This window comes from Rhinoderma darwinii, chromosome 2 (genome assembly GCF_050947455.1).
Source record: "Rhinoderma darwinii isolate aRhiDar2 chromosome 2, aRhiDar2.hap1, whole genome shotgun sequence".
Lineage (NCBI taxonomy): Eukaryota > Metazoa > Chordata > Amphibia > Anura > Rhinodermatidae > Rhinoderma > Rhinoderma darwinii.
In genome coordinates, this window is record NC_134688.1 from 407,700,609 (window position 1) to 407,722,368 (window position 21,760).

A 21,760-nucleotide genomic window follows, 5' to 3' on the forward strand; every position below is an offset into this window, starting at 1 on the left:
TTTTGACCAATTGGGTGTTGTAAAGTATCCACTGCATAGGTCATAAATATCAGATAGATGCGGGTCTCACCTCTGGGACCCATACCTATCTCTAGAACGAGGCCCCCTAAACCCTGTTCTACCGCTCTGTGTTCCAGCTGATTTCCGACCATGAAGAAGAAAACAGAGTAGCTCGCTGAGTTATGATGTTTCCGTAACTCCCATAGTAGTGAATGGCAGTTACAGAAGCAGCGTAGCATGCGAGTTACGCTGTTTCCGTAATTACCATTCAGTTCTATGGGACTTACGGAAACCACGTAGCTCAGCGAGCTACACTGTTAACTTTTTCATGGTTGGAATTCACCTGCATCAGCCGCATCACAGAGAGGTAGAATGGGGTTTATGGGGCCCCGTTCTAAAGATAGGTGCTGGTCCCAGAGGTCGTACCCGCATCTATCTGACATTTATGACATATGCTGTGGATGTCATAAATGTCTCTGATGGGAGAAGCCCTGACTTTGAATTCTCCTCTAAAACAGGTTCTGTCACATTTGTAACAGCTTGCAGAACAAAAACCACGGCGGCAGCGGCTGTCAGAGTGAGGTCGGTGCATGCTGTGATGGGAGTGGACCAGTCCAGTCACCTGACTTGAGTAATCTGACCTCACGTCACTGACGTGAGGTCAGGTGACTGGACTGTGCTAGCCCGGGAGGTCAGGTGACTGGACTGGTGCACTCTCGTGGCGGCACGCACTAACCTCACTCAGACCACCGCCGCCGCCATACTTGGCTTGTTCCGCCCTCCTCCTGAACGTAGAGTGAGTAGGGCGGACGGAGCCAAGAAGCGAATCACGCAGTGGCAGCACGGTCTGAGTAAGTTCGGGCCAGACCAAACGATCTCACGGGCCTTATACAGACCCTGGGCCGGAGGTTCCCCACCCCTGCTTTAGAGCGATTACTGCCCACATCCCTGGTACTCTGGGGCAGATAACAGGTTGATATTTTATACCTGGTGACAGGGGATTAGTCACATCTCCAGGCTCCATCGTTGTACCTTGGGTGGAAGCTGAACTCACATGTACAAGAGCTAAACGATCTATCTTTAAAATGACTGCTTTGCCTAATTTAGGTCTTACACTAACATATAAGTTAGAAATAACATTAAAGGTGTTGTTTTTTTTTGGTCTTAGATATGAGGTGGCAACTTCTGACATATACGTTAAATGTAGGCAGTGACAGAAGCCTATTAGTGGTATCCATCACCCATAGGCTATAATGATATCAGTTTAACAGATAAGTCATGATCTCTCAAGAACCTGTCCAGGACGTATCCGATTAAAGGATACAATTATAGCCTATGGTTGACGGATGCCTCTGTTAGGTAACTGTTACTGGCCTTAGCTTGATAGTTACATCAGCAAAGTCCAGTGATGTAACTGTCCATATATGGAGCTTCCCGACGCAGAAGCCACCCTGCCCTGACTCTAGTCACTCTGTCAGGCAATGTCAGCTCTGTGGGATTCTCTGGGATCCGCACAGAAACCCCCCCCCCCCACCCACCCGTACAGCGGCCCTATTGCACCTTCCGAGCAGACAGAGCCTGGTAAAGCATCAATACCTAGCTTCCCTGGGCCAAGAAGCAGCCTGGGACTCCGGCTGCTATCAAGATGTGATAATGCCGCTGTATGGGTGGGGGGTACTGTGTGAATCCCACAGAACTGACATTGGCCACCCTGTGAGGCAAACTCAGCAGGCAGGGCGGCCTCTGCTGCGTCGGGAAGCTTCATTTATACCTGTCCATATTTGGCCTGCTATGTTACTAGAGCTTACCGACGCATACGTTTAACGGAAGCTGGTGACAATGTTTTTTCTGTGATCCAGCCGGATGGAAAAGCGCAGTCTATTACGCTATTGCATCCTTCAAAAACAAAAAGTATACTAACGTATACCAGCCTGACGGAGGCCAAAAGGACACTCTTTGTGACAGGGCCTAAACGCCAGAAAATTGGCTTGATCGATTGATTTTCCAATTTCCTATAATCATCGCCAAAATGGAAAATAAACATCCACAATGTGTTGTAAAGAGGATTATAATCACACTATCAGACTGTAGTCATCCAGTGACTTCGGGTGCAATATTGCTATAATCCATATTGTTCGTTCAGTTAAAAAACAATTCATAAAAAATACGTTATTCTCAGTGATTAAATGTCAATTGTAATAATTTCTAAACTGTTTTATATATATTTGTGTAGTCATTTGTTTGTGACAAATAAAAAATGAATCAGAAAATGTTTTCAAGTTTAATATACTGATTTGTAATTATGTTTTTCTCTATGCAAGTGTTTTTTTTCAAATTCAGATACTGAATAGAAGTATAGAAATAAAAACTTGAACTTTTTTTAAAAGGGGAACCCCCACGACCTGTCATATCCCACAGCACAAAATACTGCAACAGATTAAGATGTAATTGATTTTTAATGATAGATTTCTTTTGAGAAACTCAAGCCCTGAGGTGATCACACATTTTAGCTGTCGTTAACCTAAGTTAATGCCCTGTCAATGGCAATGTAACATTCAGTTAAAAAAAAGACTTAGAGGTTACCATTGAGCTAAATGTACATATTGCAAATAAGAGACGTCGTGAAAATGAGATGCAAATCATATACTAATGATCCATTATGATAAAATAACCTGTTCCATGAAAGCAGCAATTATGTGATATTACCCCATGAGCATTTCTCGTTCTCAGAAGAAATCTGCCGAAATCTTTTCTGTTTCCTTCATTTCTTGTACTGTATGCACATTTCGGAGATTCAACTTCATTAAACTGTCTGTTATTTAAGCAGAGTATATAAGAAAATACATTGGCTCGCAGTAGGTTACCTATAGAGTTCCTACAGCTTTTGTGGTTAATTGTCCATTTTTGAAAATAAAAAAATGTTTTATACAATGTACTGCTTAGAGGTCAATGGTTATCATATTCCAGGGATGTCATTAAGGATGGAGCTAAAATTAGAGGGCCTGTTGGGGTGTATCGAGCAGTAAATAACATATGTTGTGGTCCACAGCACACACTGTCCAGCAAGACGTTTACTTCCATCTCTGATGCAATGTCAAATGTCCAAATTATACCTCAGATTTTCTAACTCCATCTGTTTGAAATCTTATTAACCAGTTCTAGGTTTTCCACTTTTTTTTTTAAATTCATTTACTATTTATTTTAAAAAATTACCATAAAAAAATGTTGGGTGTTTTAGACACTGAAGTTTATATAATAGCATTTCATGTGGTCACCTCCAGCATTACTGCTCTTGTCCCTTGGGGTGTCAATAATGTTGGCTTCCAGAAGACATTGGGCTACACAGATACACAGTCACAAGTCACAGCCAGCTAATATCCAGAGTAACTGCCGTGTGCAGCACGGACAGCAGCTAGACGGGCTCAATAAGGTGCTGGTAGATTGTCGCAGGTATCTGGAGTCGTGCTGACTGCAGCGCATCCCACATTTGCTTGAGGGTGTGTGGGGGAGGATCCATAGAGCGAAGGTGGTCCCACAGATGCTCAATAGGGTTCATGTCTGGTGAATTAGGGGGCCAGGCAAGTGCTTGGAAGTCTTGGTCGTGCTCTTCCAACCACTGTCAGACATTTCTAGCCGTGTGACATGTCGCATGGTCTTGCCTTAACAGATTCCATCTGCCCCAGGGTAGACAAACAGCATGCATGGGTGGATATGACCTGCACGATGGATTCATACCCAAATCGGTTCAGATTGCCTTCCACATGGATGAGTGGGCCCAGAGAATGCCATGAAAAAAATGCCCCAGACCATAATGCTGCCGCCACCAGCTTGTGTTCTTCCAGCAATGGTTGCAGGGTGTTTGTTCTCTGATGTTTTTCGCCTGACATGCCAACGTCCATCCGTTCCATGAAGCAGAAAACGTTTATCATCGGAAAAGGCAACCCTTTGCCAATCACAGGTGGTCAAATTCTAATACTGCCGTGTAAATTGAAGCCTTTTTTCCGATACACCTTTGTTAGTGTAAGAGCAGTGACTATCCATCTGCTTCGGAGCCCCATACGCAGTAGGGTTCGCTAAACTGTTGTTTTACAGACACGTCTGGTATCCCCCTGGTTGATTTTCATGGTAAGCTGCTCCACTGTAGCATGTCGTACGGCCCTCGCGCACCTTCATAGCCGATGTTCACCTCTCACATAAATGGCATGTGGCGCTCCAAAGTTTCCACGTCTGTTACTCCCAATCGTGCCATTTGTCCATTTACGATAAACTTTCACCACAGCAGCACGCGAACAGTTCACAAATTGTACTGCCACCCCTGGCCTGAAAGCAAATATTCATCCCTTTTCGCAACTCTGATAAATCACCCTTTTACCCATGGCAACAAGTGATATGTGTTCAGACAGCATATCGCACGCCTTATATACCCACCAAACCAGCCAAGAACACATCACTTCCTTCATGGGCTACGCGCTGCCGACGTCAAGAGTAACAGGTGGTCATAATAATGTGACTCGACTGTGTACTACTTAACATTGCTCTATGATCATGCTTTCCTATGTGCTAAATTAGCAGCTAGGGGTCTACAAGAACACCATGCACATAAGTCTTGTTCTTTAGAACAGGAGGTTGCAAGAATTACATGAATAGTGTAGGGCAGGTACTACAACCTGTATCACTATAAAAACAACTACAACAACACTAAACCAGCATCTTATAAACACACATCATATAAGAGAAGCTACAAATATGATTAAAGAGGCTCTGTCACCAGATTCTCAAATCCCTATCTCCTATTGCATGTGATCGGCGCTGCAATGTAGAGAACAGTAACATTTTTGTTTGTTTTTTAAAACGTTCATTTTTGGCCAAGTTATGAGCTATTTTATATATATGCAAATGAGCTTTGAAATGGACAACTGGGCGTTTTTTTTTTTCGTTTTGTCCAACTGGGCGTGTATTGTGTTTTTAACTGGGCGTGTTTATGTGTATGACGCTGACCAATCAGTGACCAGTCAACGTCATACACTCCTCAACATCTGCACGCTCCTCTCCTGAAATATTCTGTGCTGCTGTGAACTCTGCTCTTACCATTACGTAGCTCTCAGTCTGTTACCTCTCCTCCTCTCCTGTCCTCAATAACACCTTCACGTGATTGGCAAGTCACCACCCCGCACAAGATCCGCACGCTCATCTCCTGAAATACTCTGTGCTGCCTTAAACTCTGTGGACAGGTCAGGATCCTGTTTTTTTTAAAAATGCTGCTGGGGAAGCTGCTCGATACACTATATAAGGCTGCGCCTCCATCCTCTTCTGCCCCAGTCACTTATTCCCAAGCACTGTAAACTTTCAGATTGGTTGCGTTGTGAATATTCGGAGAACGTGATTGGTTTATGTGCAGGGTAATGAACATACAGACAAGCAGTAGAAGACTGAATTCAATGAAATGCTCAGCCCTTTGTCAGTCTTTTACTGCTTGTCTGTATGTTCATTACCCTGCACATAAACCAATCACGTTCTCCGAATATTCACAGCTGTACTTTGGATCGGAACGGAGCAACGGGACCGTCAAAAAAAACTGAAGTGTGCATGGCCCCATTGAAATGAATGGGTCAGTGTGCTATCAGTGACAAAAACGGATAGCACCCTGAAGGAAAAAACTAAAGTGGGCATAGGGCCTTAATCTCAGCCACTTTGCGGAATTTCTGCGTGGAAAATTAGGACGGAAACTCTGCACTGAGCCCTAAGAGGTCGTACCAAACAAGCGGATTCCTGTTCTGCACACAATACTGCTCCTCACAAATGCTTTTCATTTGATATCCCTTTGGCAGCGTTAATTATCCAGAAAAAGAGTAATAGTGTAATGTGATCGTGTAATGTCAGGTTAATGAATGAAGACTGGGATCTAGCAGTTACACTCACCATGACCACTCGTATGGAGTCTCCAATAATTACTATAGGAAAGTCATTTATTGACTCATCCACCCTTTAAGGCAATATGCTGCACGGACTATAACCTTAGCTTTAACTGGTTGCCGACACAGGACGAGTATGCTCGTCCTGAGCAGCGAGCACTTCGCGCATTAGGACGAGCATACTCGTCCTGTGTGACAGCCGTCTGTGCCGTCTCTGTGTGTGCGATCGAGAGCGGGGCAACGGCTGTAATACACAGCCACGGCCCCGCTCTGACAGCGGAGAGGAGAGAAACATCTTCTCTCCGCTGTTAACCCTTTGAACGCCGCGATGACAGCTGATCGCGGCGTTCAAGGAGAGGGGACTGCACATTGATCGCGTCACAGAAAATAACTGTGACGCGATCAAAGCCCACAACTCATATGGCCAGACAGCCCAGGGTCCAATGAAGGACCCCAGGGCTGTCTGAACATATTTCTTGTTGTTAGGGCATACTGAGGTATGCCCTAACAACTGCCTGTGTACGATCAGTAACAGGCTAATGTACTGGCATATAGATCTATGCCAGTACATTACAGTTACAAAATCAAAATCAAAATGATAAATCCCTTTATGGGATTAAAAAAAAAAGTTAAATGAATGTAAAAAAATAATAATGGTAAATAAATAAATAAAAAGTAAATAAAATACACAGAAACACACATTTTTTATAATAAATCAACTTTTTAAAATATAAGTCCCAAAACATAAAATAATATAGACATATTTGGTATCGCGACGACCGTAACAACCTGTACAACAAATGTATAACATTATTTATGATGATCGGTGTATTGTGTAAAAAAAAAAATATTAAAACTGCTGCACAACTGCTTTTTTTCTGCATTTTAATCTAATTAAAAATGTATAGAAATTAAACGATAATGTATTTGTACCAAAAAATGGTACGTACATAAAGTACAACTCGTCCCGCAAAAAACAAAGTCTCATACAACTACGTCGTACAAAAAATAAAAGCGTTATGAGCGTCGGGATGCAAAGAGGGAAATTTAAAAAAAATTGCTCTGTCCTCAAGGCTAAAATTGGCCGTGTCCTTAAGGGGTTAAGGTCATTCAATCTCTTTTTTTTTTTTTTTAAGATTACGGAATATACAAAAAAAAACAACGTCTTGTGCTAGCTTGTAGAGCTACATGGCTCGGTTCATCCCTTCGGCGCAAAAGCCATTGTTTATTCTGGACAAAACAGCGCAGTATGCCACGTTATTTTGTTCGCCAAAACAAAGGACATTGTGACAGAAACCATTAGTCAATGGGTTCCGTCAGGCGACGAATCCTGTTCTTCGTTGTTAGGAACTTACGACAGAGCAGATCATAAAAGCCCTGACGCCGATGTAAACAAAGCCTAATATTAAAGCTCCAGTTTTTCAACTTTAATAATCTAGCAAAACTCACCATGCTTAATAAGTCTTCCATTATACTCAATTAAGGTGCCCTTGCTGGTGTTTCTGTAAGGCCGTGTCCACAGGCGGTGGAAAATCTGCCACAAATCCACGTTTATAATGTAGATTTGACCCCTCTACATTCAAAAGTGTGAAATCCTCAGTAAAAAATCTGCAGCAGAAATTGACATGAAATGGACATGCTGCAAAGTTTAAAATCCACACCGCAGGTCAATTTCTGCGTGGAAAAATTCTACAGTAGATGAGATTTGCTTGAATTTCATTCACGTGGCTGGTACTGTAATCTGCTGCGGATTTTCCATGCACATATTAGCGCAGAAAATCTGCAGCATTTGCGGTTCGTGTGGACCCGGCCTAATGAGCAGTGGAGATGCAGTAGGTTTCTAATTTGTTCAGAAGGACAATCTGGAATTAATTTCTAATTCTTGCTTCCATGCTACTCATCAACACAGATTGTCAATAATTTACTATGTGAAAGACCTTTATTTCAGTATTCAGGTTTACGTGAGTGATTGAGGAAACACAGCACTTCATATGAGATCTTGTCCAGGCTTTGGACTCTCATTTTGCATTGTGCAGACAGCAACTAAATGGTGAAAACCTTTCACAAATAAATACAGACGTTTCTATTAATGAATGATTTATTGTAATAATGGTGTGACCACTACACATTTGGTTTCCATTCATGGGTTCCCCTGACAGAAAGGTCTGAAGGAACCCACGAACGGAACCCCCGACGCACATGTGAATGAAGCCTAAACAGCGAAAGCAATATCATTACTATCCAATATTTTTGGAAATTTGTTGAAAGGAAAAAAAAATTCCCTCAAAAATGAATATTTTGAGCTGGAAAAACTGATTTAATTAAAAACACTACCTGGGCTGCTTTCTGACCCATTGGTGCTGAATGGGTTAAAGCAGCAGTCCATCACAAATGAACTATCATTTTTCACATCAGTGGTTCGTACACAGCTGACATTTACAGTTCACATTTTTAATTGCCAAGGGGAAATGAACCTTTAAATAAGCTTTTTAAGGGGAGGGGATGGAGACCAGCATTACATTTATTAGAGGTGCAGTTTCTATGATAGATGTGATAGCGTTTGAAGCATAGCCATCCCTGTATGTGAAACTGGGGATCCTGGGGCCATACGGATAGATGTGGAACAACGCTAACAAACAAGTTAAGAACATAAGATGGAAATGCCTGGGGTATATAATGACCTCCACTGGTCCAATTAAATTACAAGGCCTATAGTATATGACAAAAGCCACTTGCAGGATTGAACAGGTTAGGCCTCGTTCACATCTGCATCAGTCTTTCCGTTATTCTGCTCCGTCAGAGGAACAGAACAACGAAAATACAGAAAGCCCCGGTTCCGTTGTACACCATCAGTGCCCACAAAAGCCATTGACTTTTATGGGTTGTCGGGTTTCCGTGGTTTTACCAGAAGCATGCTGCGCTAGTTTCCAGTATCTTCTGTCTGGAGCTGTGACGGAGGCCCTAATGGAGCCATCAACGCAGATATGAAACGGGCCTTAATAACCTTTTTTATAGTCCCTGTGTTATTTTCTACAGCATAATACAGGACCATGTTTATTTTTACATTGTGAATTTTTTTTTCCTCAACCCCTTCCCGACCACCCCACGTAAATTAACAGGTTGCAGCGCTGGTCCTTGTGCCTGCAGCCCGTTAATCTATCTTTGCTCCTAGCGGAGCACAAAGGTGCTCCCCGCAGCCCGGCATCTCCCAGTACGGGCTGCTACTAGCAGCCTTAGTACTGGGGGAAAACATCGGGTCGGATCACAGCCGTGATCCCCACCGATTAACCTCTTAAATTCAGCAATCAATAGCGACCGCCGCATTTAGGTTGTGATAGCAACATGGGCACGACGCGGCCCAATTGTGGGTGCCGATGGTTGCTATGGCAACCGGAAGCCTAACAAAGGCTTCTGGTCTGCCATCTATGGAAGGTGATTAGGTCCCAGAGGCAGGACCTAATATGCCTCCTGTCAGTGTGAAACTGACAGGTATAATACCCTGCAATACATAAGTATTGCAGGGTACTATAACAACGATCCAACAGTTGGATCTTCAAGTCCCTAGTGGGACAAAAAAAAAAACCAAAAAAAAAAGTTCAACTTTTTACAAAAGTAAAATAGTAAAATTTAAAAATTGCCCCTTTTCCCTTATAAAGTCCTTTATTATTATGAAAAAAATAAACTATGCATAATTGGTATCACCGTGTCTAACGGCCTGAACTATAAAAAATATAATGTAATTTATCCCGCATGGTGATCGCCATAAAAACTATACCGGAATCCCTATTTTTATTCACTTCTGCTCCCAAAAAACTGCATAAATAGGGATCAAAAAGTCGCATGTACCCAAAAATGATACCAATAAATACTAGTCTGTTCCGCAAAAACCAACCCCTGACATAATTTTCTTGATGGAAAAATAAAAAAAGTTGTGGCTCTTAGAATATAGCGACACAAAAACGAAATATTTTTTTTTTAAAACCATGACTTTATCGTGCAAACACCGTAAAACATAAAAAACCTATATATGTATGGTATCGCCGTAATCGCATCAACCCACAGAATAAATTAAATATGTCATTTATAACGCACGGTGAACGTCGTGAAAAAAAAAAAATAGTAAAAAACAATACAAGTTTTGACGGCCTAATTACACTAAATACAGAAAAAAAACCTATGGGATCAAAATGCTCACTATACCCCTAGATAAATTCTTTTTAGGGCTGTAGTTTCCCAAATCGGGTCACTTCTGGGGGATGTCCACTGTTTTGGTCCATCAGGGGCTTTGCGACATGAAACCCAAAAACCAATCCAGCAAACTGGAGCTCCAAAAGCCAAATAGCGCTCCTTCCCTTCTGAGCCCCGCTGTGTGTCCAAACAGCCGTTTATTACCACATGTGGGGTATTGCCGTAATCAGGAGAAATTGCTTTACAAATCTTGGTTGCTTTTTCTTCTTTATTCCTTGTAAAAATGTATCATTTCTAATTTTTATTGGGAAAAAAAATATTGATTTTCATTTTTACGGACTAATTCCAGTAAATTCGGCAAAAAACCTGTGGGGTTAAAATGCTCACTATAACACTTGAATTCCTTGAGGTATGTAGTTTGCCAAACAGTGTCTTTTTGGGGGGGGGGGGGGTTCCACTGTTTTGGCACCACAAGACCTCTTCAAACCTGACATGATGCCTGAAATATAATCTAATAAAAAGGAGGCCCCAAAATCCTCTAGGTGCGCCTTTGTTTCTGGGACCTGTGCTTCAGTCTATTACCACACAAGTGCCACACGTTGGATATTTCCAAAAACTGAATAATCTGGGCAATAAATATTGAGTTGCGTTTCTTTGGTAAAACCTTTTGTGTTGCAGAAAAAAATGGATTAAAATGGATTTTCTGACAAAAAAAAAAAAAGACATTTGTAAATTTCCCCTCTACTTTGCTTTAATTCCTGTGAAACGCCTAAAGGGTTTAAGAAACTTTCAGAATGCGGTTTTGAAAACTTTGAGGGGTGCAGTTTTTAAAATTGGGTGACTTATGGGGGTTTCTAATATATAAGACCCTCAAAGCCACTTCAGAACTGAACCGATGCTTATAAAAATAGGTTTTGGAAATTTTCATGAAAATGTGAGAAATTGCTGCTAAACTTATAAGCCTTGTGACGTCCTCGAAAAATAAAAGGATGTTCAAAAAACGATGCCAATGTAAAGTAGACATATGGGGGATGTTAATTAGTAACTTTTTTTGTGGTATTACTGTGTTTTACAAGCAGATACATTTAAATTTAGAAAAATGCTAATATTTCCAAATTTTCTCTAAAGTTTGGTGTTTTTCACAAACAAATACTGAATTTATTGATCAAATTTTTACACTAACAAACAGTACAATACAATCTCAGAATCACTTGGAGAGGTAAAAGCATTCCAGAGTTATTACCACATAAAGTGACACATGTCAGATTGAAAAAAGTCGGCTGCATCCACAAGGCCAAAACAGGCTGTGTCCTGAAGAGGTTAAAGAAATAATTATTGATTTGTAGAGAAAACCACAACCCCATCCATTTACTTTAGAGTCCTCATTGGTCCACCAAGTCTCATACTGAAATAAATAATCGCCACATTATTTTCTGAAAGAGTCCAAGAATGGAAAGTAGACTTTCTTCTGTGCCGCACACACTGGGATGTAATGTCCTCCTGGATGCGTAAGGAGAACTGGGTTCACAAAATGGGTGGCAAGATCTTGGCTCATCTCTCCTGGAATAACACGATCGGTTTCACCAAAAACATGAAGTGACGGGACAGTGATAGGTCCTTTGTAGAAATGTGCATGTTCAGATGCCCGGCTTTTAAAACCAGCAACCAGTATAGCAAAGTCAAACTGGAAGCGGGGGTCCCCTCCCTGCTTTAGTGCGCACAGCATAGCCACAAAAGCAGCACCTTGGCTAAAACCTAAAATGCCATTGAATGGTCCAAGTTCGGAAAAAGCCTTGGCCACAGTGTCCAGGGATTCCTCTAATCCTGCACATAACTTGGTCTCATCCATAGCATTGAAAGTACTCTTCTCGGGGTCTGAGAACCACCAGCCTCTAGGGTCTTCTCTTTGACCATCCGCTGCTTCTTTGGGGTCAACATGTAAAGAAAGGTAAAATTTGTTACATTAAAAAGTATATCAATACCCAAAACATCTCATCACTAAAGGAACATCCTTCTGATAATAAGCCTCACTGTAAAAGCCACCACGAGAAGAAAGGCATTATTTACAGGAGTCTATGCAAGAATCTAGTTGTAGAGTTTAGGATTCTGAATGTATTTGGGAAAAAAATTGCCGCTGTAATGTAGATAAAAGCAGTGGTTTTTATTTAGAAAAAACGATCATTTTTGAGCAAGTTATGAGCCATTTTAGATTTCGTTTCTTAAAGGGAAAGTGTCGCTAGAAAAACATTTTTTTTTTTTTTAGTTAAACAGTTAGTGTGTAGGTGATTAGACATTGTTCTAATTTTTTTATTTTTTTCACGAGTCAGGAAATATTATAAATTAGATTCTAATTTATAATATTTCCCAGCGCTGGTCACTAGATGGAACAATTCCAAAAATTGCAGCATTGCATGTGGTAAAGCAACCACATTGCTTTATGCTGCAAAATTTGAGAAAACTCACTCGCTCTAGTGAGCTCTCAGAACCCCCCCCCCCTCCTTTATCCTGGCTAGTGCCGGGAGAAACGTGGGGATTGAACGGTCAAACCTCCTACACTCTGTGTCGCCATTTTTTGAGCTAACACACAGTGTAGTAGGTTTACATACACTAGTAAACACACAGTATAACACTTACATACACAGAAATTACTTACCTGCTCCTGCCACCGCTGCTCCCTCCGCTCCGTCTGCTACCGCTGCTCCAAGTGCACAAGTCCGGAAGCCGCGACCGGAAGTAGTAATCTTACTGTCCGGGCGCGACTTCCGGTCCACAGGAAAATGGCGCCGGACGTCGAAAGGTTCAACTTGGACTGTGTGTGAGCGGCGCATGCGCCGTTCCCACACAGATGGCGTACAGCATAGTGGATGGAACGGGCCCCGTTCGCATTCACTATGGGACTGTAGCTGCCGTATTCCATGTCTGTATGTGTCGTTAATCGACACATACAGAAATGGAAAAAAAATGGCAGCCCCCATAGGGAAGAAAAAGTGTAAAAATAAAAAAAAGTAAAACACAAACACACAAATAAATAAAAAAACGTTTAATAACACACTAATGTCAAATTGATCTAAAAAATTATTTTTTTCGTGACACTGGTCCTTTAAAGACCAACTGGGCGTGTTTTTACTTTTGACCAAGTGGGTGTTGTAAAGAGAAGTGTATGAGGCTGACCAATCAGTGACCAATCATCGTCATACACTGCTCATTGTTCCAGCCCAGCATGATCCACAGCACAGGGAGATTGTGCAGTGAAAGAAGCTGGGCTGGAACAATGAGCAGTGTATGACGATGATTGGTCACTGATTGGTCACTGATTTGTCAGCCTCATACACTTCTTTACAACACCCACTTGGTCAAAAGTAAAAACACGCCCAGTTGGTCTTTAAAGAGGCTCTGTCACCAGATTTTGCAGCCCCTATCTGCTATTGCAGCAGATAGGCGCTGCAATGTAGATAAGAGTAACGTTTTTATTTTTAAAAAACGAGCATTTTTGGCCAAGTTATGACCATTTTTGTAGTTATGCAAATGAGGCGTGCAAAAGTCCAAGTGGGTGTGTTTAAAAGTAAAGGTAAGTCGATGTAGCTACTTACCTGCAAACGCCGATGCTGCTGCAGAATCATCTGTAGCCTCTGGTGCCGACACGATGCAGGACCTGTGAGTGACGTCACAGATCTGCACTGCCAGAAGCTGGGCGTTCTGAAGAGAAGTGGATGATACTTCTATTCAGAACGGCCAGCTAGTAAAAGTAGTAAAAACGCCCCGATGTACGCACATAATACACGCCCAGTTGGACTTTTACTTTTAAACACACCCACTTGGACTTTTGCAAGCCTCATTTGCATAACTACAAAAATGGTCATAACTTGGCCAAAAATGCTCGTTTTTTAAAAATAAAAACGTTACTGTAATCTACATTGCAGCGCCGATCTGCTGCAATAGCAGATAGGGGTTGCAAAATCTGGTGACAGAGCCTCTTTAAGAAACGAAATCTAAAATTGCTCATAACTTGCTCAAAAATGATCGTTTTTCAAAATAAAAACCACTGCGGTTATCTACATTACAGCGCCGATCACATTATGTAGGAGATAGAGCACTTATAATCTGGTAACAGAGTCTCTTTAAGGGGGAGTTCACACAGAGTTTTCTGACAAGTTTTTTGGCGCGGAGACCGTGCCGCAAATCGCGACAAAAGACGGCCGAAAATGCCTCCCATTGACTTCAATGGGAGGCGGTTTTTTCAAGCGAGCGGTAAACCCGGCTCATGGGAGAGGAGGGACATGCCTTATCTTCGGGCGTTTACGCCTGTGACCTCACATTGACATCTGCGTTTTATGCCCGTGGCACTCAATGGCCGCGGGCGAAAAACGCCATGAAAATAGGCGTGCAGGTAGAGGAAAATCTGCCTCAAAATTCCAAACGGAATTTTGAGGCAGAATTTCCTCCTGTAAAAAACTCTGTGTGAACCCAGCCTTAGGCCGGGTTTACACAAGCGTGTGCGTTTTGCGCACGCAAAAAAACGCAGCATTTTGCGTGCGCAAAAGGCACTTAGCAGCTCCGTGTGTCATCAGTGTATGATGCGTGATTTTCGCGCAGCCGCCATCATTATGACACTCCGTTTGGATGTTTGTAAACAGAAAAGCACGTGGTGCTTTTCTGTTTTCATTCATCCTTTTCACTGCTGTTGCGCGAATCACGCGTGTCACACGGAAGTGCTTCCGTGTGACATGCGTGGTTTTCACTCACCCATTGACTTCAATGGGTGCATGATGCGCGAACAACGCACAAATATAGAACATGTCGTGTTTTTCGCAGCGGATTCACGCTGCGTAAAAATCACGCACCTGTCTGCACGGCCCCATAGACTAATATAAGTCCGTGCGACGCGTTGCACGGGCGTATAACACGCTCGTGTAAATGAACCCTTAACGTGATGGATAACAGTAGACTGCGCTATTGATTCCATCAAAAACGACGGAACCCTGTCACAACAAACGGAAACCATTAGATAGGTGAGTTCAATGATTTGGGAAACGGAAGCTAAGATTTCAGTTTGTCTTGCCGTTGAGGGGTTAACCCGACAGAAACCTCCGACGACTCATTTCTGATCTCCATCCACCATGTAGATGTGTAGGACCTGCAGCTGTCCTTCCTGAGAGCCATATGTTTTTGTGTGAATGGAGGAAGGGACTTTGTGTAGATACAACAGGTCCCATAAAGAACTATACGTATCCAACCATATGGACACAGCCCAGGAGATCACCGATTGTATTAGGAAAGTAAATAATTACGATCACTCTGTAGCGTCCGTTTATGTATTCCTGGAGAATACTTTACATGACTAGTGACACTTGACGGAAGGTGGCAGTACAGAGCCAAGATGCGCAATGCCTCGGGTACTATAGATACAAGACGTCACCTGTATGTAATTTTAGACTGATGAGGAGACCTCAATGGCCATAGTGGAGCTGTATGACACATAGTATACACTGAAGGGAGATGAATCACATCAGACACGTAGGGAGTCAGCGGCGCAGTCACTGACGTCTAAACAGTGCTTTACCTAGCTCTGGGATAGTGAGGGGGGCGCTGATCATAACGATCTCTGCGCGATTTTTCAGGTTCTTCCTCAGAGACCCCGTCCTCTCCCAGAAACTGTGCTCATTCTGCCAGTAACCATGCAATGCCAGGATCCGCAGAACTTGTGTACAACTACCAGACCTAGCTGTGGGCGCCGACATCTTCCTACTCCCAAAATGCCGGAAGTAACACAGCAGCTCGCTGATTGGTTACCTTAAGGTCAGAGGTTTTACAGCACAAAGTGCATAAGGGAGTAGTACGTGGCATAGTGTGTGCACCAAAACGACAGGCAGAGTGCCCCCAGTGACTGTATCAACCAGTAGGTGAGATTATATATAAAAAAATTGTGCAAAGGAAAAGTGAAGCAGTCACTCACAGGAACCAATCAGATTGCAGATTTCAATTAAAAAAGGGCCTCTGAACAGTGAGAGCTGGAATCTAATTGGTTGCTATGGGTGACTGCTCCACTTTTCCTTTGCACCAGTTTGGAGAAATTCTGTCTCAATTAAAAAAAAACCTCAGTGTTTCAGCATTGCAGCCAACCAACAACCATGCAAGCTCTCATGAAAGAAAAGTCATGAAAAGTGTTCAATACAGAGGAGTAGTCAGTGACTAACCGCTCAGCAGAACAGACTTGTCTACCCATACAGTGCCTGGGAGTTCTCACTTTTCAGAGACCTATGGATTCCAGGATGATTGTCAAGCATTATATATATATGAATTCGACAACACGGTTCTACCATACCTTTATGCTCCAACAACATAATGGGACCTATAGATATCATAAAGAGGGACCTGGCCCATCCATGCATTACATAGAAGGTCATTCATTTCAATGCCGGTTGTGTAATGCTACTGCAGGGGAAATGTTTCTCCAAAGACAGCTCCCCCAGTGATAACAGCTGATCGCTAAGTGTTAATCTCTAATGTCTTCTATTTAAAGAGGAATTGACTTCATGAGACAACCCCTTTAATTCATAATGTTAGAATCTTTTTTTTAATCCCATTCAAAAGCATGTTTTGATTATTTAATGGTGGTATACAAAATGGAGGCGTAATACGGCCATGTGAATGAGCCCTGATCGTGAGCTATGGGAATCATTAGCACAGTCCCTTACATGCTATATAATAGACATTATGAAGTACTATTTTCCTTTTAAAATTGCTGTGAGCCTCCTTGTCTACCAGGTCCTTGTGTAGCTGAACAGGTTGCACATATGATATGTTCACGCCTGTTACATAAGCACAGAGGGGTTGCTAGGATGATAGATAGATAGATAGATAGATAGATAGATAGATAGATAGATAGATAGATAGATAGATAGATACCCCCATACTGTTACTGAATAATACCGCCAGACCATAACCATACAGTGACTGAATAATACCCCCATACTGTTACTAAATAATACTGCCACACCATAGCCACATATTGACTGAATAATACCACCTTACTGTTACTGAATAAAAACCACTATACAAAGACCAATATTACCTCCATATAGTGACCGTATAGTGGTAGATGCCAGTTATACACAGGAGCTCTGCAGACGATAATAAGGGATTACAGCACATTTATATCCAGTGACTCACAAGTGATGTCTTCTCTGATTAGAGTCGTTCACTTTTCCTTTTTTTCTTCATCCGGCCCAGACCACTGTGACGACTTATTCCAGCCACGACTAATTTCTGCAAAATCTGACACAGACATTTTGGTTTATCGCTTTTCCAGCATCCTCCCCACCTATACCCCATCCTCCAGATAAACTCGTAATCCAGTGCCCCATATGGTAATAATGATCCCTCAGTGCATGGCACAATAAAAGTGCCCCCTCAGTATCCGTGCCACCTTTGTGCCCCCACGTAGTAATAATGTCCCCTGTGGATCGCGCCACACAACCCCTCTTGTAGATAGCGCCACACACAACACCCCCTTGTAGACAGCACCACAGAGCACCCACTTGTAGATAGCGCCACACACAGCCCCCCTTGTAGATAGCGCCACACACAGCCCCCCTTGTACATATTACCACACTGCCCCTCCATATAGTGTCACCCCCCCAGTAGATAGTGCCACACAGCCCTCCCCCTTGTATAGTGCCACAGCCTCCAGTAGATAGTGCTGCACCCCCCCTTGTAGATAGTGCCACACAGCCCTCCCAACCCTGTATAGTTCCACACAGCCCCCATAGTAGATAGTGCCACACCCCTTTGTAGATAGTGTTACACAGCCCTCTCCACTGTATAGTGCCACACAGCCCTCCGCCTGTATATTGCCACACACCTCTGTACAATGCCACACAGCCCGCCCTCCCTCCCTGTATAATGCCACACAGCCCCACAGTAGGTAGCAACACACAGCCCCCCCCCCAAAAAAAAATTGCGACGCTTATGCACCACCACCTCTAGACGGGACCCTTGCGTTGGCCAGCGTGCTGCTGCGACGTTATCACGTCACCCCCTGGTGCTAGCGACACCACCCGGCATGAGGGGGGCCCGTGCCACCCGTCCCATTAATGGTATGTGCCAGGTGGCACGGGCCCCATAGCAGTAGCTACGGCTTCTATAGTGGGGAGGGGGCCCTGGGCAATTGCCCAATTTGCCCTCCCCTAATGCCGGCCCTGGCTGGAGATCCAGGACACTAGGCAAAAAAATCGGGGGCATGAGTGCTAACGACCCCCCCTGCATAAGCAGTATGCATCAGTGTTACTTTACATAGACTCAATTTATACTGATTCTTCTGGGCCTCTGCAGCGTTTGACACTGTAGACCACCAACTCCTACTCAGTATGCTCCAGTCTATCGGCCTTAACCCCTTGAGTACCCAGCTCATTTTGGCCTTGAGGACCAGACCCATTTTTTCAAATCTGACATGTATCACTTTATGTGGTAATAACTCCGGAATGCTTTTACCTATCCAAGCGATTTTGAGATTGTTTTCTCGTGACATATTGTACTTTAGTTTAGTGCAAAAATTTGGTCGATAAATTCATTGCTTATTTGTGAAAAACACCAACAGTTAGCGAAAATATGAAGAAATTATGATTTTTACAATTTTTAATGCATCTGCTTGTAAAACAGATGGTAATACCACACAAAATAGTTACCAATTAACATCTCCCATATGTCTACTTTATGTTTGCATCGTTTTTTGAACATTCTTTTATTTTTCTAGGACGTTACAAGGCTTAGAACTTTAGCAGCAACTTCTCATATTTTTAAGAAAATTTCAAAAAGCGATTTTTTCAGGGACGAGTTCAGTTCTGAAGTGGTTTTGAGTGCCCTATATATTAGAAACCCCCATAAAACACCCCATTTTGAAAACTGCACCCCTCAAAGTATCCAAAACAGCATTCAGAAAGTGTTTCAACCCTTTAGGCGTTTTACAGGAATTGAAGGAAAGTAGAGCTGAAATTTTCAAATTTCATTTTTTTTTACAAAATTCATATGTAATACATTTTCTTCTGTACCACAGAAGGTTTTACCTGAGAAACGCAACTCAATATTTATTGCCCAGATTCTGCAGTTTTTAGAAATATCCCACATGTGGCCCTAGTGCGCTAATGGACTGAAACACAGGCCTCAGAAGCAAAGGAGCACCTCTTGGATTTTGGGGCCTCCTTTTTTCAGAATATATTTTAGGCACCATGTCAGGTTTGAAGAGGTCTTGTGGTGCCAAAACAGTGGAAACCCCCAAAAGTGACCCCCATTTTTTAAACTACACCCCTCAGGGAATTTTTCTAGGGGTATAGTTAGCATTTTGACCCCACAGGTATTTTGCTATATTTTCTGGAGTTAGTCAGTGAAAATGAAAATCTACTTTTTTTCTGGAAAAACGTAAAAATTTCAAATTTTTGCAAGAAATAAAGGAGAGAAAGCACCCCAACATTTGTAAAGCAATTTCTCGCGATTACGGAAATACCCCATATGTGGTAATAAACTGCTGTTTGGACCCACAGCAGGGCTCAGAAGGGAAGGACCCCCATTTGGATTTTGGAGCTCTGATTTTACTGGAATGGTTTTCAGTGCCGTGTCACGTTTGCAACGCCCTGGAGGGACCTAAACAGTGGAATCCCCCCAAAAGTGACCCCATTTTGGAAACTATACCCCTCAAGGAATTTTTCTAGTGGTATTGTTATCATTTTGACCCCACAGGTTTTTTGCTGAATTTATTGGAATTAGTCTGTGAAGATGAAAAGAGACTTTTTTTTGGAAAAAACACAGAATTTTCTAATTTTTATAAAGAATAAAGGAGAAAAAGCACCTCAACATTTGTAAAGCAATTTCTCCTGATTACGGAAATACCCCATTATGTGCTAATAAACTGCTGTTTGGACCCATGGCAGGGCTCAGAAGGGACGGAGCACCATTTGGATTTTGCAGCTCAGATTTTGCTGAATTGGTTTCTGCGGGCCATGTCGCATTTGCAGAGTCCCTGAAGTACCAGTACAGTAGAAATTCCCCAGATGTGATCCCAATTTGGAGACTATACCCCTGAAAGAATTAAATTAGAGGTGTAGTGAGCATTTTAAGCCCTCAGGTGTTTTATAGATTTTATTAGAATTGGTCCGTGAAAATGAAAACATTTTTTTTTTCCAATAACCTGTAGCTTTAGCTCAGAATTTTTAATTTCCACAAGGAATACAGGAGAAAAGACACCCCAAAATGTGTTACACAATTTCTCCTGATTACGGAAATACCCCATATGTGGTTGTAAACGGCTATTTGGACATACGGCAAGGGTCTAAACGGAAAAAGTGCAATTTCGTTTTTGGAGTGGAGATTTTACAAAATTTGTTTTTGACGCCATGTTGCATTGCGCTGAGGTACGAGTACAGTGAAAACTCCCGAGAAGTGACCCCATTTAGGAAACTACACCCCTCAAGGAATTCATCTAGAAGTGTAGTGAGCATTTTGACCCCCAAAGGTTTTGCAGAAATTAGTGCACAGTGGATGTTGCAGATTGAAAATTGTCATTTTCCACATATATGCTATTTCAGTGCCCAATGCGTTGGGCCCAGCTTGTACCACTGGAGACATACGCCCCATAAATTGTTAAGCGGTTCTCCAGAGTACGGTAATACCCCATATGTGGTCATAAACCGCTGTTTGGGCACACTGCCAGGCCCAGAAGGAGCGCCATTTGGCTTTTGGAGCGCAGATTTTGCTTGGTAGTAGTTTTGTTTAGTGTTTTACTGGTGTTTCAGCTTATAATGTGGGGGCATATGTAATCTGTGCGGAGTACATACATTTTTTGCGTGACACACTGTCGTTTTTATTGGTACCATGTTTGGCTACGCGCGACTTTTTGATCACTTTTTATTCCATTTTTTTGGAAATAACGTGACCAAAAAAGGAAATTCTGCCATTGTTTTTTATGGTATTTTTTTTACGATGTTCACCGTGCGGGATAAATAATATGATATTTTTTTAGGTCAGGCTGATACGAACGCGGCAATACCTATTATGTCTAGTTTTTGTCTTTTTTTTCATTTTTTTTCTAATTATAAAGGGCTTGATCAGGGAAACAAGGAGATTATTGTTTTTATTACGTAAAACTTGTATTTATTTATTTATCGAAAACTTTTTTTTTACTTTTTTTTCACTTTTTATTTTACACATAATAGGGGACTGGAAGATCTGATCTTCTGATCCCCTGCACAATACACTGCACTAGTTCTGTATGTACTGATGTAGTGCAGTGTATTGTAACTGTCACTTTACAACTGACAGTTGAGCCTATTACGTCCTGCCTTGGGCAGGACCTAATAGGCTCCCGTACCTGGCAACCAGGAAGCCGTTGCTAGGCTTCCTGGTTGCCATTGCAACCATCAGAACCCCGCGATTTTTCGCGGGGGGGGGGGGCAATGGGGTGCAGAGGGAGCTATTGACAGCGGCATTTAAGGGGTTAAACTACAGCGATCGGAGAGGACAGTGATCGCTGTAGTTGCAGTGGGATGTCGGCTGTATATTACAGCCGACATCCGATGAAGATGGAGCGAGCACAGCTCCTGTGCCCGCTTCATCCTCAGGGCGTTACTATACGCCCATTTTCGGGAAGGGGTTAATAAAAATAGTGTTTT

General features: G+C 42.5%; 1 protein-coding gene across 2 annotated transcripts; it reads right to left on the minus strand.

Moving 5' to 3' along the window:
* Nucleotides 1–11,208: 11,208 nt before the first annotated feature.
* On the minus strand, nt 11,209–15,844 carry OVCA2 (OVCA2 serine hydrolase domain containing). Of its 2 annotated transcripts, none has more exons than XM_075850804.1 (2): nt 15,661–15,844; nt 11,209–12,020 (listed from the first exon to the last, which is right to left on the minus strand). In XM_075850804.1, the coding sequence occupies exons 1-2, from the start codon at nt 15,836–15,838 to the stop codon at nt 11,527–11,529; spliced, it is 672 nt and encodes a 223-aa protein (XP_075706919.1). In that variant the 5' UTR covers nt 15,839–15,844; the 3' UTR covers nt 11,209–11,526. The 2 variants fall into 2 exon arrangements, with proteins under 2 accessions (XP_075706919.1, XP_075706918.1); XM_075850803.1 differs by having other exon boundaries at nt 11,209–12,023.
* Between the last annotated feature and the right edge of the window lie 5,916 nt (nt 15,845–21,760).

Bases quoted from the DNA above. Each gene is read 5' to 3' on its own strand.
- OVCA2 (XM_075850803.1), bottom strand. From the start codon at position 15,838: ATGTCGGCGCCCACAGCTAGGTCTGGTAGTTGTACACAAGTTCTGCGG. The intron at 12,024-15,660 runs GTAAAGCACTGT...TTGACCCCAAAG, and splicing joins CCTCACTATCCCAGAGCTAG to AAGCAGCGGATGGTCAAAGA.